Raw genomic sequence first — 18,378 nt, 5'->3', positions numbered from 1 at the left:
TTTTCCACAGTTTATTGTGATCCACACAGTCAAATGCTTTGGCATAGTCAATAAAGCAGAAAGAGATGTTTTTCTGGAACTCTTTTTCTTTTTCCATGATCCAGCGGATGTTGGCAATTTGATCTCTGGTTCCTCTGCCTTTTCTAAAACCAGCTTGAACATCATGAAATTCACGGTTCATGTATTGCTGAAGCCTGGCTTGGAGAATTTTGAGCATTACTTTACTAGTGTGTGAGATGAGTGCAATTATGCGGTAGTTTGAGCATTCTTTGGCATTACCTTTCTTTGGGATTGGAACGAAAACTGACCTTTTCCAGTCATGTGGCCACTGCTGAGTTTTCCCAATTTGCTGGCATATTGAGTGCAGCACTTTCAAAGCATCATCTTTCAGGATTTGAAATAGCTCCACTGGAATTCCATCACCTCCATTAGCTTTGTTCGTAGTGATGCTTTCTAAGGCCCACTTGACTTCACATTCCAGGATGTCTGGCTCTAGGTGAGTGATCACACCATCGTGATTATCTGGGTCGTGAAGATCTTTTTTGTAAGTTCTTCTGTGTATTCTTGCCACCTCTTCTTAATATCTCCTGCTTCTGTTAGGTCCATACCATTTCTGTCCTTTATCAAGCCCGTCTTTACATGAAATGTTCCCTTGGTATCTCTAATTTTCTTGTAGAGCTCTCTAGTCTTACCCATTCTGTTCTTTTCCTCTATTTCTCTGCATTGATTGCTGAAGAAGGCTTTCTTATCTCTTCTTTCTATTCTTTGGAACTCTGCATTCAGATGCTTATATCTTTCCTTTTCTCCTTTGTTTTTCACCTCTCTTCTATTCACAGCTATTTGTAAGGCCTTCCCCGACAGCCATTTTGCTTTTTTGCATTTCTTTTTTTTCACATTAAAAACAAATTTTATTTTTAATTTATTTTGCTTTACAATACTGTATTGGTTTTGCCATACATTGACATGAATCAGCCACGGGTGTACATGAGTTGATCCCTGTCTCCTGTACAATGTCACGAACCTCATTCCATAGTTCATCAGGCACTCTATCTATCAGATCCAGGCCCTTAAATCTATTTCTCACTTCCACTGTATAATCATAAAGGATTTGATTTAGGTCATACCTGAATGGTCTAGTGGTTTTCCCTACTTTCTTCAATTTCAGTCTGAATTTGGTAATAAGGAGTTCATGATCTGAGCCACAGTCAGCTCTGGTCTTGTTTTTGTTGACTGTATAGAGCTTCTCCATCTTTGGCTGCAAAGAATATAATCAATCTGATTTTGGTGTTGACCATCTGGTGATGTCCATGTGTAGAGTCTTCTCTTGTGTTGTTGGAAGAGGGTGTTTGCTATGACAAGTGCATTTTCTTGGCAAAACTCTATTAGTCTTTGCCCTGCTTCATTCTATATTCCAAGGCCAAATTTGCCTGTTACTCCAGGTGTTTCTTGACTTCCTACTTTTGCATTCCAGTCCCCTATAATGAAAAGGACATCTTTTATTGGTGTTAGTTCTAAAAGGTCTCGTAGGTCTTCATAGAACCATACAACTTCAGCTTCTTCAGCATTATGGTTGGGCCATAGACTTGGATTACTGTGAAATTGAATGGTTTGCCTTGGAAATGAACAGAGATCATTCTGTTGTTTTTGAGATTGCATCCAAGTACTGCATTTCGGACTCTTTTGTTGACCATGCTGGCTACTCCATTTCTTCTGAGGGATTCCTGCCTGCAGTAGTAGATGTAATGGTCATCTGAGTTAAATTCACCCATTCCAGTCCATTTTAGTTCACTGATTCCTAGAATGTTAACATTCACTCTTGCCATCTCTTGTTTGACCATTTCCAAAATGCCTTGATTCATGGACCTGGCATTCCAGGTTCCTATGCAATATTGCTCTTTACAGCATCAGATCTTGCTTCTATCACCAGTCACACCCACAATTGGGTATTGTTTTTGCTTTGGCTCCATCCCTTCATTCTTTCTGGAGTTATTTCTCCACTGATCTCCAGTAGCATATTGGGCACCTACTGACCTGGGGAGTTTCTCTTTCGGTATCCTATCATTTTGCCTTTTCATACTGTTCATGGGGTTCTCAAGGCAAGAATACTGAAGTGGTTTGCCATTCCCCTCTCCAGTAGAGCACATTCTGTCAGACCTCTCCACCATGACCCCTCTGTCTTGGGTTGCCCCGTTGGCATGGCTTAGTTTCATTGAGTTAGACAAGGCTGTGGTCCTAGTGTGATTAGCTTGACTAGTTTCTGTGAGTGTGGTTTCAGTGTGTCTGCCCTCTGATGCCCTCTGGCAACACCTACCATCTTCCTTGGGTTTCTCTTACCTTGGGCGTGGGGTATCTCTTCATGGCTGCTCCAGCAAAGCGCAGGTGCTCCTCCTTACCCTGGACTAAGGGTATCTCCTCATCGCTGCCCTTCCTGACCTTTAACATGGGATAGCTCCTCTAGGCTCTCCTGCGCCCGTGCGGTCACCGCTCCTTGGACGTGGGGTTGTTCCTCCTTGCCGCTGCCCCTGACCTCGGGTGTGGGGTAACGCCTCTTGGCTACCGCCCCTGACCTCAGGCGTGGGGTAACTCCTCTTGGCCACCACCCTTCAGGCGTGGGGTCATCCTGGCTTCTGCCCCTGACCTTGGACGTGGAGTAGCTCCTCTCAGCTGTGCTGAGTGCGCCGGTCACAGCCACCCATGCTTAGGGGAGAGGAAGGGGTGTGTTAATCTCCTATTCACAGTTGAGCAGGGACAGATTGTCTCTCATGAGCTGAACAAAGGCACTTTAGTTTACAGTCAGGCAGGGTTCTTTGAGGCAAACCATTATTTATGATTATAATAACAAAAGCAATGAAAAGCAAGTCAAAGAAAATTTCCAAAGTGGAGTCAGAATTGGCTTCCCCTCTGCAACATTTTTATTGCAAGAGATATATTCCATTGTACCAGTGGTGTTTACATTTTGAACATTTCCCATTAACAATATCTTTAGAGGATGTTTATTTTTGAATAGTGTTTTATACTGTGAAAGTATCACAATTTACCCTAATTAATACTTTGTTGTTGAATAGTTAGGTCACTGCTAGTGTGAAATATGCTAAAATATTCATCATTGGAGATGAGCATACATTGGAATATAATATTAGATATTAGAATGCTGAAACATGATAAAGTCCTTGTTATAAGAGGTCTTTTTACTGTACCATTCAGTAGTATAAATTACTCAAGGTGCAAATGTTATTCCCAGTTTGCTTTTTATCAACAGCAGTTTCTTTCTGTTTGACCCCAGTGAGAAGAGTGGCAACGGAAACATGTACCTAGAGAACAAAGATGGCAGGCTGACCTCTGGCATGCTGGAGATGGAGCTACATCAGACATCTGCTCCCACGAGTGCTGGCCTGGGAGGATCAGGGTTGGTGGAACTCAACACCAGCAACCACAGGCCACAGCAAGGAGTTGGCAAGGCAGATTCCCTGAGCCCCTACCACAATGGGGCTGCTGGGCAGAGCTGCTGGGCTCCTGTGGATCAGGATTTTGGCTCATGCCTCAAGGAACGGTGGTGAGTTTAAAACAGTTTTACCTTATAAATGTGGAATTCACAAATACTGGATTTCCATGAACATAGTTCCTTTACATTTTTTTTTTTTGTGGGAAAAATTTCCAGATATTCTGCAGGACTCTTTCCAGCACTAGATCACTTTCCTGGCCCGTTTTGAATGAATGCTGTTTCTAAAATGTGGCTAATGTAAATCCAAAAGGTAACAAAGATAGAAATCAGATTGGCCTCATCAACTGTGTACAAACTGGTTAGTTTTTCTTAGAGCTATTAAAATTAGGATATAGATACACAGGAAAGAAGAGTGTGTTAGTTATCTAGTGTCAGATAACGTGTTAGTCACTCAGTCGTGTCTGACTCTTTGCAACCCCATGAACTATAGCCCGCCAGGCTTCTCTGCCCATGGAATTCTCCAGGCAAGAATACTGGAGTGGGTTGCCATTCCCTTCTCCTGGGGATGTCCCCGACCCAGGAACCGAAACTGGGTCTACATATTCCAAAATTCAGCATCTTAAAATGACACGTTTGTTTCCTTACAGTTTTGTGAGTCAGAAATCAGCATTGCTTAGCTGGATCCTCCACCTAAGGGTCTTTCACAGGCTGAGAACAAGTTGTCAGCAGAGGCTGACTGTCGTTCAAGTGGGTCGGGTCTGCTTCCAAACTCGTCATTGTTGGCTGGACTTAGTTCTTCCTGGGCAGATGGTCTAAGGTCTAAGTCTCAGTCCCTTGCCAGGTAGCCTGCTCCATCAAGGCTAGCATGAGAGACAGTCCTTTGTAACCTAATCATAGAAGTAACTCCCCATCACTCTTACTGTGTTCTGTTTGTTAGGATGAGTCACTAGGTTGTACCCACAATGTAGGGGATCAGATCACACACGGACGTGAACACCTGGAGTAGGTTATTGAGGGTATGGCAGACAAAGGTTGCCTGTCACAAAAGTGGATGAATCTGCTTGCCAACACAGAAGACACAAGAGACATGAGTTTGATCCCTGGGTCAGGAAGATCCCCTGGTATAGGAAATGGCAACCCACTCCGGTGCTCTTTTCTGGAAAATTCCATGGACAGAGGAACCTGGTGGGATACAGTCCATTGGACTGCAGACAGTTGGACACAACTGAGTGCACACGCACATACACACACACACACACATTTTTAGTTTATTTTAATAAAACATATTCCATACTGTTTTTCATAATGGCTCCATCATTCTACATTCCCACCAACAGTGTATGAGGGTTCCCTTTTCTCCACATCCTTACCAACAATTGATATTTGTAGACTTTTGATGACAGCCATTCTGACAAGCCTGAGATGATATCTCATTTTGTGGTTTTGACTTGCATTTCCCTGATGATGAGTGATGTTGAGCATCTTTTCACATGTCTGTTGGGCATCTGTATATCTTCTTTGGAAAATTATCTATTCAGGTACTCTGCTCACTTTTCAATCAGATTGTTTGGTTTTTTGATGTTGAGCTGTGTGAATTCTTTTTATATTTTGGATATTAACTCCTTTTTGGATCTATTATTTGCAAATATCTTCTCCCATTAAGTAGGTGGCCTTTTTGTTTTGTTGATAGATTCTTTCACTGTGCAAAAGCTTTGATGTGTACATTTATTTTTACTTTGTTTCCCTTGTCTGAGAAGACATATCCCCCAAAATATTGCCAAGACAGATGTCAATGAGCATACTGCCTATGCTTTCTTCTATAATTTTATGATTTCAGGCCCTGCACTTAGTCTTTAATTCATTTTAAGTTTTTTTTGTTGTTGTTGTTTTTGTGCTAGGTATGAGGAAGTAGTCTAGTTCAATTTTTTTTTTTTTTGCTTGTAGAGGTACAGTTTTGCCACTATTATTTATTGAAGAGGTTATCTTTTCCCCATTGTATACCCTTGCCTCTTTTATAATAGATTAATTGCCCATTTGAGTGTGGGTTCATTTCTGAGCTTTTCATTTCTTCTGTTTGATTGAGCTATGTATCTTGTGTGTGTGTGTGTGTGTGTGTGTGTGTGTGTGCTAGTACCATGCTGTTTTGATTTTTGTAGGTTTGTAGTATAGTTTGAAGCCAAGAAGTGTGATACACCAGTTTTGCTCTTTTTAAAGTTTGTTTTGGCTATTGAGGGGTTTTTATGTTTCCATCCAAATTTTAGATGGGATTCTATGGGAAATGCTATTGGCATTTTGATAGGTCTTACATTGAATCTGTAGATTGCCTTGGGTAGTATTAACATTAATACTTGGGTCATTTTAGCAATATTAATTCTTCCAATCCATAAGCACAATATATCTTTCCATTTGTTTGTGTCATCTTGAATATCTTTCATTAATAAGTGTGGGTCTTTTACCTTCTTGGCTAGAGTCATTCCTAGATGTTTTATTCTTTTTGATGCAATTGTAAATGGTATTTCTTGTTTTCTCTTTCTGATAGTTTGTTGTTGGTCATTGTTCAGTCGCTAAGTTGTGTCTGACTTTTTGTGACCCCATGGGCTACAGCACACCAGGCTTCCCTGTCCTTCACTATTTCCCTGAGTTTGCTCAAACTCTTATCCATTGAGTTGATGATCAATGGCCATCCAACCATCTCATCTTATTCCACCCTCTTCTCCTTTTGCCTGCAGTCTTTCCCAGCATAAGGATTTTTCCCAATGAGTAGGCTCTTCACATGAGGTAGCCAAAGTATTGGAGCTTCAGCTTCAGCATCAGTCCTTCCAATGAATGTTCAGTGTTGATTTCCTTTAGGATTGACTGATTTGATCCCCTTGCTGTCCAAGGGTATCTCAAGAGTTTCTCTACCACCACAGTTCAGAAGCATAAATTATTCAGCACTCTACCTTTATAGTTTGTTGTTAGTATATAGAAATGAACAGATTCCTATATATTAATTTTATATCTTGCCACTTTATCAAATTCGTTGATAAGTTCCAGTAGAGTTTTGATGTCATATTTAGGATTTTCTATTTATAGTATCATGTCTTCTACAGTGACAGTTTTCTTTCTACATTTTCTATTTGCATTAAAAATTTTTTCTTGCCTGGTTGCTGTAGCTATGAATTTCAACATTGTGTTGAATAATAGAGGTTAAAGAGGGCATCCTTGTCTTGTTCCTGAAGTTAGAAGTAATGCTCTCAGCTTTTACCATTGAGAAAGATGTTAGCTGTGGACTTTTCAGATATGGCCTTTTCTATGTTTATGTATGTTTCCTCCATACTCACTTTGTTCAGTTTTTATCATGAATAGATGTTGAATTTTGTCCAAAGCTTTTTCCTGCATCTATCGATGTGGTCATATAATTTTTATTCTTCAGTTTGTTTTTTTGATGTATAATCTTGATTGATTTTTCCATCCTTGCATTCCTGGGATACTCACTTGATTATCATGCATGATTTTGTTAATGTATTTTTGAATTTGGTTTGTTAATATTTTTTTTGAGGATTTTGTATCTCTGTTTACTAGCGATATTGGCTTGTAATTTTCTTATTTTAATTTTAAAAGCTATCATTGCCTAGTTTTGGTATCAGAGTGATGTTGGCCTTGTAGAAAGAGTCCAGAAGTTTTCTTCCTCTGCAGTTTTAAAGAATAGTTTGAGAGGATAGATGTTAATGCTCCCTTAAATGTTTGGTAGAATTAGCCTGCAAAGCCATCTGGTCATGGGCTTTTGTTTTTTGGGAGTTTTAAAAAATTACTAAATCAGTTTCATTACTGATAATTTATCTGTTCATATTTCTTATTCACTCAGTCTTTGGAAATTGTACACTTATAGGAATTTGTCCACTTCTTCTAGGTTGTTCATTTCATTGTAGTACTCTCTTATGATCTTCTGAATTTCTATCACTTCTCCTTTTCTCATTTCTGATTTTATTGACTTTGGCCCTCTCTTTGTTTTCTTGATAAGTTTGGCTAAAGGTTTGTCAATTTTGTTTATCTTTTCAAAGAACCAGTTCTTAATTTCATTGATCTTTTTATTGGCTTATTTTGGTTTTTGTCATTTATTTCTGCATTGATCTTTATTATTTCCTTCCTTTTACTAACATTGGGTTTTGTTCATATTTTTCTAGTTTCATTAAGCATAAGCTTATATTGTTTATTTGGGACTTTTCTGCTATACTGAAGTAGGCATCTCTCTTTATAAACTTCACTCTTAGAATGGCTTTTGCTGCATCTCATGGATATTGGATCGTTGTGTTTCTGTTTTCATTTGTCTCCAGGTATTTTTTTATTTACTCCTTATTTTTTCAGTGATCCATTGCTTATTTAGTAACATATTGGTTAGTTTCTATGTGTTTTATTTCTTGCAGGTTTTTTGTTCTTTTTCTCCTTGTAGTTGATTTCTAGTCTCATAGAGTTGTGGTTGGCAAAGATGATTTCAGTCTTACATGTATTGAAATTGTTTTGTGACCTAGCATGTGAGCTATCCTGGAGAAAGTCCCATGTACACTTGAAAAGAATGTATATTCTGGTGCTTTGGGATGGAATGTCCTATGGATATCTATTAAGTCCATTTGGTTTAATATGTTGTTTAAGGCCAGCATTTCCTTATTGATAATCTGTCTGGATGGTCTGTCCATTGATCTAAGTGGGGTGTTAATGTTCTCTAGTATTGTGCTACTGTCAGTATCTCCCTTTATATCTTTTAATATTTGATGTATGTATTTAGGCAACCGATGTTGAATGCATATATATTTACAATTGCTACGTTTTCTTCTTGGATTAATTCCTTGATCATTATGTAATATCATTCTTTCTTTTATGACAACTCTTTGTTTTAAAGTTTATTTTGTTTAAGTTTTCCTACCTTGGTTTTCTTTTTGTTTCCATTTTCATAAGATACTTTTTTTCCTGTTCCCTTTCAGTCTGTGTGTGTCTTTAGAAATGAGTCTCTGGTAGGCAGAATATATATGGGTGTTGTTTTAAAATACATTCAGGCTCTTTACATTCTTAGATTAGAATATTTAATGCATTTATCTTTTAAGTAGTTATTGATAGACATGTACTTATTACACTTTTATGATAATTGTTTTGGGGTCATTTTTGTGGTTCTTTTTGTTCTTTTCTTTTATAAAAACTCTCTTTACTTTTGATCTCATGACTATCTTTGGTGTTCATGTTTTTTCTCTTTTTTGTGTATCTATTGTAGATTTTTCGTTAGAACTTGAGTTTTACATGGAGCAATCTATCTATATATACATGGTTACTTTAAGTTATTAATCTCTTAAGCTTGAATGTTTTTAACAACACTGAACTTTTATTCCCCCCTAAACTTTTACATTTTGACATAATATTTTATATCCTTTAGCTTTGTGTATCCTTTAACTTATTGTGGACATTGGTGATTTTCTACTTTTTCTTTTAAACTATTACTATCTTTATAAATAGTTGATCTCTTACATTGTGTGTATTTGCCTTTGCCAATGAGATTTATCCTTCAGTAATTTTCATATTTCTAGTTGTGGCCTTTCCTTTTTTGTTTAGAGAAGTCCCTTAAATAATTATTATAAAGCTGGTTTGATGGTGCTGAGCTCTTCTAGATTTTGCTTGTCTGTAAATTTTTTGATCTCTCCATCAGATCTGAATGAAAGCCTTGCCAGGTAGAGTATTCTTGGTTGTGGTTTTTCACTTTCATCACTTTGAATATATCAGGTCATTCTCTTTTGGACTGCATAACTTCTGCTAAAAAATCAGCTGATGACCTCGTGTGAGTTTCCTCATACATTACTAGTTGTTTTTCCTTTGCTATTTAAAAAGAAATTATTTATTTTAATCAGAGGTTAATTACTTTACAATATTGTGTTGGCTTTGACGTACATCAACATGAATCTGCCACAGTTATACACGTGTTCCCCATCCTGAACCCCCCTCCTTCCTCCCTCCCCATACCATCCCTCTGGGTGGTCCTAGTGCAGCAGCCCCAAGCATCCAGTATCATGCAGTGAACCTGGACTGGTGATTCATTTTATATATAATATTATACACGTTTCAATGTCATTCTCCCAAATCATCCCACCTTCTCCCTCTCCCACAGAGTCCAAAAGACTGTTCTATACATCTGTATTTCTTTTGCTGTCTCTCATCTGCATTATCGTTACCATCTTTCTAAATTACACATATATGCATTAGTATACTGTATTGGTGTTTTTCTTTCTGGCTTACTTCACTCTGTATAATCGGCTCCAGTTTCATCCACTTCATTAGAACTGATTCAAATGTATTCTTTTTAGTGGCTGAGTAATACTCCATTGTGTGTATGTACCACAGCTTTCTTATCCATTCATCTGCAGATGGACATCTAGGTTGCTTCCATGTCCTGGCTGTTATAAACAGTGCTGTGATGAACATTGGGGTACACATGTCTCTTTCAATTCTGGTTTCCTCGGTGTGTATGCCCAGCAGTGAGATTGCTGGGTCATAAGGCAGTTCTATTTCCAGTTTTTTAAGGAATCGCCACACTGTTCTCCATAGTGGCTGTACTAGTTTGCATTCCCACCAACAGTGTAAGAGGGTTCCCTTTTCTCCATACCCTCTCCAGCATTTATTGCTTGTAGACTTCTGGATCACAGCCATCCTGACTGGTGTGAAATGGTACCTCATTGTGGTTTTGATTTGCATTTCTCTGATAATGAGTGATGTTGAGCATCTTTTCATGTGTTTGTTAGCCATTTGTATGTCTTCTTTGGAGAAATGTCTATTGAGTTCTTTGGCTAATTTTTTGATTGGGTCGTTTATTTTTCTGGAATTGAGCTGCAGGAATTGCTTGTATATTTTTGAGATTAGTTGTTTGTCAGTTGCTTCATTTGTTATTATTTTCTCCCATTCAGAAGGCTGTCTTTTCACCTTGCTTATAGTTTCCTTTGTTTTGCAGAAGCTTTTAAGTTTAATTAGATTCCATTTATTTATTTTTGCTTTTATTTCCAATATTCTGGGAGGTGGGTCATAGAGGATCCTGCTGTGATGTATGTTGGAGAGTGTTTTGCCTATGTTTTCCTTTAAGAGTTTTATAGTTTCTGGTCATAGGTTTATGTCTTTAATCCATTTTGAGTTTATTTTTGTGTATGGTGTTAGAAAGTGTTCTAGCTTCATTCTTTTAAAAGTGGTTGACCAGTTTTCCCAGCACCACTTGTTAAAGAGATTGTCTTTAATCCATTGTATATTCTTGCTCCTTTGTCGAAGATAAGATGTCCATAGGTGCGTGGATTTATCTCTGGGCTTTCTATTTTGTTCCATTGATCTATGTTTCTGTCTTTGTGCCAGTACCATACTGTCTTGATGACTGTGGCTTTGTAGTAAAGCCTGAAGTCAGGCAAGTTGATTCCTCTAGTTCCATTCTTCTTTCTCAAGATTGCTTTGACTATTCGAGGTTTTTTTGTATTTCCATACAAATTGTGAAATTATTTGTTCTAGCTCTGTGAAAAATACCAGGTAGCTTGATAGGGATTGCATTGAATCTATAAATTGCTTTGGGTAGTATACTCATTTTCACTATATTAATTCTTCTGATCCATGAACATGGTATATTTCTCCATCTATTAGTGTACTCTTTGATTTCTTTCACCAGTGTTTTATAGTTTTCTAAATATAGGTCTTTAATTTCTTTAGGTAGATATAGTCTTAAGTATTTTATTCTTTTCATTGCAATGGTGAATGGAATTGTTTCCTTAATTTCCCTTTCTATTTTCTCGTTATTAGTGTATAGGAATGCAAGAGATTTCTGTGTGTTGATTTTATATCCTACAAATTTACTATATTCATTGATTAGCTCTAGTTATTTTCTGGTGGAGTCTTTAGGGTTTTCTATGTAGAGGATCATGTCATCTGCAAACAGTGAGAGTTTTACTTCTTTTCCAATTTGATTTCCTTTTATTTTTTTTCCTGCTCTGATTGCTGTGGCCAAAACTTCCAAAACTATGTTGAATAGTAATGGTGAAAGTGGGCACCCTTGTCTTGTTCCTGACCTTAGGGGAAATGCTTTCAAGTTTTCACCATTGAGGATAATATTTGCTGTAGGTTTATCATATATAGCTTTTATTATGTTGAGGTATGTTCCTTCTATTCCTGCTTTCTGGAGAATTTTTTTATCATAAATGGATGTTGAATTTTGTCAAAGGCCTTCTCTGTATCTATTGAGATAATTATATGGCTTTTGTTTTTCAGTTTGTTAATGTAGTGAATTACATTGATTGATTTGCGGATATTGAAGAATCCTTGCATCCCTGGGATAAAGCCCACTTGGTCATGGTGTATGATCTTTTTAATGTGTTGTTGGATTCTGATTACTAGAATTTTGTTAAGGATTTTTGCATCTATGTTCATCAGTGATATTGGCCTGTAGTTTTCTTTTTTTGTGGCATCTTTGTCAGGTTTTGGTATTAGGGTGATGGTGGCCTCATAGAATGAGTTTGGAAGTTTACCTTCCTCTGCAATTTTCTGGAAGAGTTTGAGTAGGATAGGTGTTAGCCCTTCTTGAAATTTTTGGTAGAATTCAGTTGTGAAGCCATGTGGGCCTGGGCTTTTGTTTGCTGGAAGATTTCTGATTACTGTTTCAATTTCCATGCTTGTGATGGGTCTGTTAAGATTTTCTATTTCTTCCTGGTTCAGTTTTGGACAGTTGTACTTTTCTAAGAATTTGTCCATTTCTTCCACGTTGTCCATTTTATTGGCATATAATTACTGATAGTAGTTTCTTATGATCCTTTGTATTTCTGTGTTGTCTGTTGTGATCTCTCCATTTTCATTTCTAACTTTATTGATTAGATTTTTCTCCCTTTGTTTCTTGATGAGTCTGGCTAATGGTTTGTCAATTTTATTTATCCTTTCAAAGAACCAGCTTTTGGCTTTGTTGATTTTCGCTATGGCCTCCTTTGTTTCTTTTGCATTTATTTCTGCCCTAATTTTTAAGATTTCTTTCCTTCTACTAACCCTGGGTTTCTTCATTTCTTCCTTTTCTAGTTGCTTTAGATGTAGAGTTAGGTCATTTATTTGACTATTTTGTTGTTTCTTGAGGTATGCCTGTATTGCTATGAACTTTCCCCTTAGCACTGCTTTTACGGTGTCCCACAGGTTTTGGGTTGTTGTGTTTTCATTATCATTCGTTTCTATGCATATTTTGATTTCCTCTGTGATTTGTTGGTTATTCAGCAGCATGTTGTTCAGCCTCCATGTGTTGGAATTGTTAGTAGTTTTTCTCCTGTAATTGAGATCTAATCCTACTGCATTGTGGTCAGAAAAGATGCTTGGAATGATTTCATTTTTTTTTTGAATTTACCAAGGCTAGGTTTATGGCCCAGGATGTGATCTATCCTGGAGAAGGTTCCGTGTGCACTTGAGAAAAAAGTGAAATTCATTGTTTTGGGGTGAAATGTCCTATAGACATGAATTAGGTCTAACTGGTCTATTGTATTGTTTAAAGTTTGTGTTTCCTTGTGAATTTTCTGTTTTGTTGATCTATCTGAAGGTGTGAGTGGGGTATTAAAGTCTCCCACTATTACTGTGTTACTGTTAATTTCCCCTTTCGTACTTGTTAGCATTTGTCTTACATATTGTGGTGCTCCTATGTTGGGTGCATATATATTTATAATTGTTATATCTTCTTGGATTGATCCTTTGATCATTATGTAGTGTCCTTCTTTGTCTTTTTTCATAGCCTTTGTTTTAAAGTCTATTTCATCTGATATGAGTATTGCTACTCCTGCTTTCTTTTGGTCTCTCTCTGCATGGGAAATATTTTTCTGGCCCCTCACTTTCAGTCTGTATGTGTCCCCTGTTTTTACGTGGGTCTCTTGTAGACAACATATATAGGGGTCTTGTTTTTGTATTCATTCAGCCAGTCTTTGTCTTTTGGTTGGGGCATTCAACCCATTTACTTTTAAGGTAGTTATTGATAAGTATGATCCCATTGCCATTGACTTTATTGTTTTGGGTTCAAGTTTTTACACCCTTTTTGTGTTTCCTGTCTAGAGAATATCTTTTAGCATTTGTTGGAGAGCTGGTTTGGTGGTGCTGAATTCTCTCAGCTTTTGCTTGTCTGTAAAGCTTTTGATTTCTCCTTCATATTTGAATGAGATCCTTGCTGGGTACAGTAATCTGGGCTGTAGGTTATTTTCTTTCATCACTTTAAGTATGTCTTGCCATTCCCTCCTGGCTTGAAGAGTTTCTATTGAAAGATCAGCTGTTATCTTTATGGGAATCTCCTTGTGTGTTGTTTGTTGTTTTTCCCTTGCTGCTTTTAATATTTGTTCTTTGTGTTTGATCTTTGTTAATTTGATTAATAGGTGTCTTGGAGTGTTTCGCCTTGGATTTATCCTGTTTGGGTCTCTCTGGGTTTCTTGGACTTGGGTGATTATTTCCTTCCCCATTTTAGGGAAGTTTTCAACTATTATCTCTTCAAGTATTTTCTCATGGTCTTTTTTTTTTTTTGTCTTCTTCTTCTAGGACTCCTATGATTCAAATGTTGGGGTGTTTACCACTGTCCTGGAGGTCTCTGAGATTGCCCTCATTTCTTTTAATTAGTTTTTATTTTCTCCTCTCTGATTCATTTATTCATACCATTTTATCTTCTAATTCACTAATCCTATCTTCTGCCTCTGTTATTCTAGTATTTGTTGCATCCAGAGTGTTTTTGATCTCATTTATTACATTATTCATTATATACTGACTCTTTTATTTCTTCTCAGTCCTTGTTAAACCTTTCTTGCATCTTCTCAATCCTTGTCTCCAGGCTATTTATCTGTGATTCCATTTTGATTTCAAGATTTTGGACAATTTTCACTCTCATTATTTGGAATTCTTTTTGTCAGGTAGATTCCCTATCTCTTCCTCTTTTGTTTGGTTTGGTGGGCATTTATCCTATTCCTTTACCTGCTGGGTATTCCTCTGTCTCTTCATCTGGTTTATATTGCTGAGTTTGGGGTGGCCTGTCTGTATTCTGGCAGTTTGTGGAGCTCTCTTTATTGTGGAGTTTCCTCACTGTGGGTGGGGTTGTACAGGTGGCTTCTCAAGGTTTCTTGGTTAGGGAATCTTGTGTCAGTGTTCTGTTTGGTGGAGCTGGATTTCTTCTCTCTGGAGTGCAATGAAGTGTCCAGTAATGAGTTATGAGATGTCAGTGGTTTTGGAGTAACTTTGGGCAGCTTGTATGTTGTACCTCAGGGCTGTGTTCCTGTGTTGCTGGAGAATTTACATGGTATGTCTTGCTCTGGAACTTGTTGGCCCTTGGGTGGTGCTTGGTTTCAGTGTAGGTATGGAGGTGTTTGATGAGCTCCTGTCAATTAATGTTCCCTGGAGACAGGAGTTCTGGTGTTCTTAGGATTTGGACTTCAGCCTCCTGCTTCTGGTTTTCAATCTTGCTCCCAAGTAAAAATGGGTAGTGAAGATTGGGTTCTTAAAGGTACAAAATTGATAACAAATACCAAAAAGCAAAGATTAAAAATCTAGAGTAGGGTTTGGAATTTCATAAATACAATATTAAAGAAAAAGAAAAAAAGAGAGGAAAAGTCACAAAAATTATAATATATATATGTAAATATACATATAAAGTTTGCTTTTAAAAAATAGGGTCTTTTTTTGCAAAGTAATAGTAGTTTATAAAAGTGAAAACTAAAGGAATAATAGAGGACTTGAAAATAAAAAAATTAATAAAAAGAATGATTGTAAAAATAGTAAAAATATGTCTAGGACTTTGTCTGGTGTTTTTGTGGGTATTGTGGGGTCAGTTCATTTTCGGATAGTTTCTTGGTCCAACTTATATTTCTCAAGATCTATAGGCCCTTCCTATGTAGTTGGTACTAACGACAGGGTTTTAATCTATTGCACCTGTCACTTCCAGAGCAGTTCCCTCTGTTTTAGCTTCTTCTGTTTGCTGGTCTCGTCAGTGTCTGATTTCCGCCCTGACACAAAGGGGGTGGTGGTGGACACATTTTTTAGGCTCACTTATTCAGTCGTGCTGTGGGGAGGGAGGGACACTGCAAACAAATAACACTGGTGTGTGCTCGCAGTGCCTCAGCCACAGTGGACCCGCCACTGCTCACAGCACGTGTACCCTCCCTGCCCACACTGCTCAGGCTCTAGGTTGCTCCACCGGGAACCATCGGAGGCCGGCCCTGGGCTGCATGCACCTCCCAGGTCTAAGCCGTTCAGGTTCAGGCAGTTGGTAGTCCCCAGAGGCACAGACTCGGTTGGACCTGCGTTTTGTGCTCTTCCCAGGTCCGAGCAGCTCAGGTGATGAGGTGTTTGGCAAGCGCGGTCGCTGTGACTTATAGCCTCCCCCGATCCTGCCGCTCAGTTTTCTGTGTACAACGGCGCACCTTCTCAGGAGGATGTTGACACCCAGAACCCCAAGAAGTCTTAGTTAGCAAAGAGGCCTGCTTGCAGTTTTGTAGATAATGTCTCTCTGGGGCTGTGATTGCCTGCTTCCGGCTCTGGCTGCCTGTCACTGGAGGGGCATGGTCTGCAGCCAGGTATCTCTGTTCAGTCCTTTGTTCTGTGCGTGGGCCTGGCGGTGTCTTAGGTTAGGGCTGGCTTTTTGCGTGGTAGTTATCCCACAGTCTGGTTTGCTAGCCCAGGTTAGTTCACTCAGATTCCGCTCGGGGCATTCAGGCCAGATCCTTACTCTAAGCAATGCAGCCCACGCCTCCCTGCCCAGCCTCCACAGGCATCTGCACTGCTTCTCCACTGGGGGAGTTACCATTGGGCTCATAGTCTGTGGGTTTTAATTATGTATTTATTTTTCCTCCCTGTTATGTTGCCCTCTGTGCTTCCAAGGCTCGCCACAGACTCAGCAGTGACAGTGTTTCCTGATGTTTGGAAACTTCTCTATTTTTAAGACTTCCTTCCCAGGATGGAGCTCCGGCCCTACCTCTTTTGTCTCTCTCTCTCTCTCTCTTTTTTTTTTGTCTTTTATATTTTTTCCTCCCTCTTTTTGAAAACAATGGTTCACTTTTCTGGATCCCTGATGTCCTCTGCCAGCATTCAGAAGTTGTTTTGTGGAATTTACTCAGAGTTTAAATGTTCTTTTGATGACTTTGTGGGGGAGAAAGTGGTCTCCCCGTCCTATTCCTCTGTCATCTTACGACCGCCTCTCCTTTGCTATTTTTAATATTCTTTACTCATCTTTAATTTTTGTCATTTTAATTACAATGTGTCTTGATGTGGACTCTTTGGGTTGATCCTACTTGGAACTTTCTGTGCTTCTTGGACTTGAATGTCTGTTTCCTTTTCCAGGTTAGAAATGTTTTCAATTACTATGTCTTCAAATAAGTTCTCTGCCACTTTCTCTCTCCTTCTTCTTTGAATCCTTTAATGTGAATGTTAGTATGATGATGCTGTCCCAGAAGTCTCTCCATTTTAATAATTCTTTTTTCTTTTTTCTATTCAGCTTGCATAATTCTCACTACTCTTTCAGTTCACTGATCTGCCCCTCTGTATCACCTAATATACTGCAAAATGTCTTTTGATGTATTTTTGTTTAAGTTATCCTTCAATTCTGTTTGATTTTTTAAATAATTTCTGTTTTTCTTAAAATTCTCACTCTGTTCATCCATTCTTCTAAATTTGTTGAGCATGATTATGGTCATTTTCATGGAAACTATATTAGGTAGATTGGTTATCTCCACTTTTCTTGGTTCTTCTGGTGTTTTATCTTGTTCCATCATTTTGGAATATGTTCCTCTGTTATTCATTTTTCTTAATTCTGTATTTTTATTTCAAAACATTTAGTAGAATGCTTATACTTTTGTATCTTAGAGAAGTAGCTTTATGTAGGAGATATGCTTATGTGTCCCAGAAGTCTACTCTTTCTGGTCTCCAGAGCCAAATGCACTAGGGATGCTCCCGGTGTGGGCTGTGTGGGTCCTTCTGTTGTGATGAGATCAGTACTGTGGTTGGTCTGGTAGTTGTGATTGGCCTCTGGTCTGCTGATTGCCAGGCCCTGCCTGGCAGTTGATGGGTGTGGCTGGGTCACAAGGTAGATGACTGAAGAGCTCCAAAGTGTCACAGGGCTAGTGCTGCAACCACTGCTGCTTCTGCTGCTGCCAAAGCCACAGAGCTGAAGCAAAGAAATAGTTGGAGTATTTGGATGAAGATATGGGATTTGGTCTCTTTAACTAATCATCAAAAAGCAATCAATTTAGCCAGTTTATTTGTGAAACAAGAAAGACTAACTTCTCCTTTTAAAAAGATCAAAGATCCTGGATCTTTGATGCCTGGTCTGGGCTAGTGGGGCTAGTGGAGCTAGTGTTATTTTGCTGGTGGGTGGCACTTATGTCTAGGGAGTCCCAGGGCTAGTGCTGGACTGCTAGTGGGTAGACCAGGGTGCTGGAATCTTTGGTTCTAGGACCCTGGGGGTCCCTGAGTTGGTGTCAGTCCACTGGTGGTACACGCTGAATCCTGCAGTCTCTGGCTACAGAGTCTAGAGTTTATCAGAGCTGGTGCTAGCTCTCTGTTATGTGCATGTGAAGTGTGTGCATGCTCAATTATGTCCAACTCTTTGCAACCTTATGGACTATAACTCACCAGGCTCCTCTGTCCTTGAAATTTTCCAGGCAAGAATACTGGAGTGGGTTGCCATTTCCTACTCTAGGGAGTCTTCTTGACCCAGAGATTGAGCTCATGTATATGTCTACCACACACAACCTGTGACCAAGTGAGTACCTCGTGATGTGAGGTACATAAACGATCTCAACTGTTACATAGTCAGTTCACTTCAGTCTCTCAGTGGTGTCTAACTCTTTGTGACCCCATGAACTGCAGCATGCCAGGCTTCCCTGTCCATCACCAGCTCCTGGAGTCCACCCAAACCCATGTCCATCGAGTCAGTGATGCCATCCAACCATCTCATCCTC

The 18,378-nt window shown here is 38.8% G+C and overlaps 1 protein-coding gene across 4 annotated transcripts in view; it reads left to right on the top strand.

Moving 5' to 3' along the window:
- OCA2 (OCA2 melanosomal transmembrane protein) overlaps positions 1-18,378 on the top strand; it is a 343,267-nt gene that overhangs the window by 52,361 nt on the left and 272,528 nt on the right. For all 4 annotated transcript variants that reach the window (XR_011254446.1, XR_011254445.1, XM_069576815.1 and 1 more), the window contains exon 2: positions 3,284-3,553. Coding sequence is in view for 2 of the 4 variants with exons in the window: in XM_069576815.1 (XP_069432916.1) it covers positions 3,306-3,553 (248 nt within the window). In the remaining 2 variants the exon portion in view is untranslated. The remainder of the gene's footprint in view (positions 1-3,283; positions 3,554-18,378) is intronic.

The sequence above is a fragment of the Ovis canadensis genome, chromosome 2, assembly GCF_042477335.2.
Source record: "Ovis canadensis isolate MfBH-ARS-UI-01 breed Bighorn chromosome 2, ARS-UI_OviCan_v2, whole genome shotgun sequence".
Lineage (NCBI taxonomy): Eukaryota > Metazoa > Chordata > Mammalia > Artiodactyla > Bovidae > Ovis > Ovis canadensis.
This window is presented reverse-complemented; position numbering and strand designations above follow the sequence as displayed.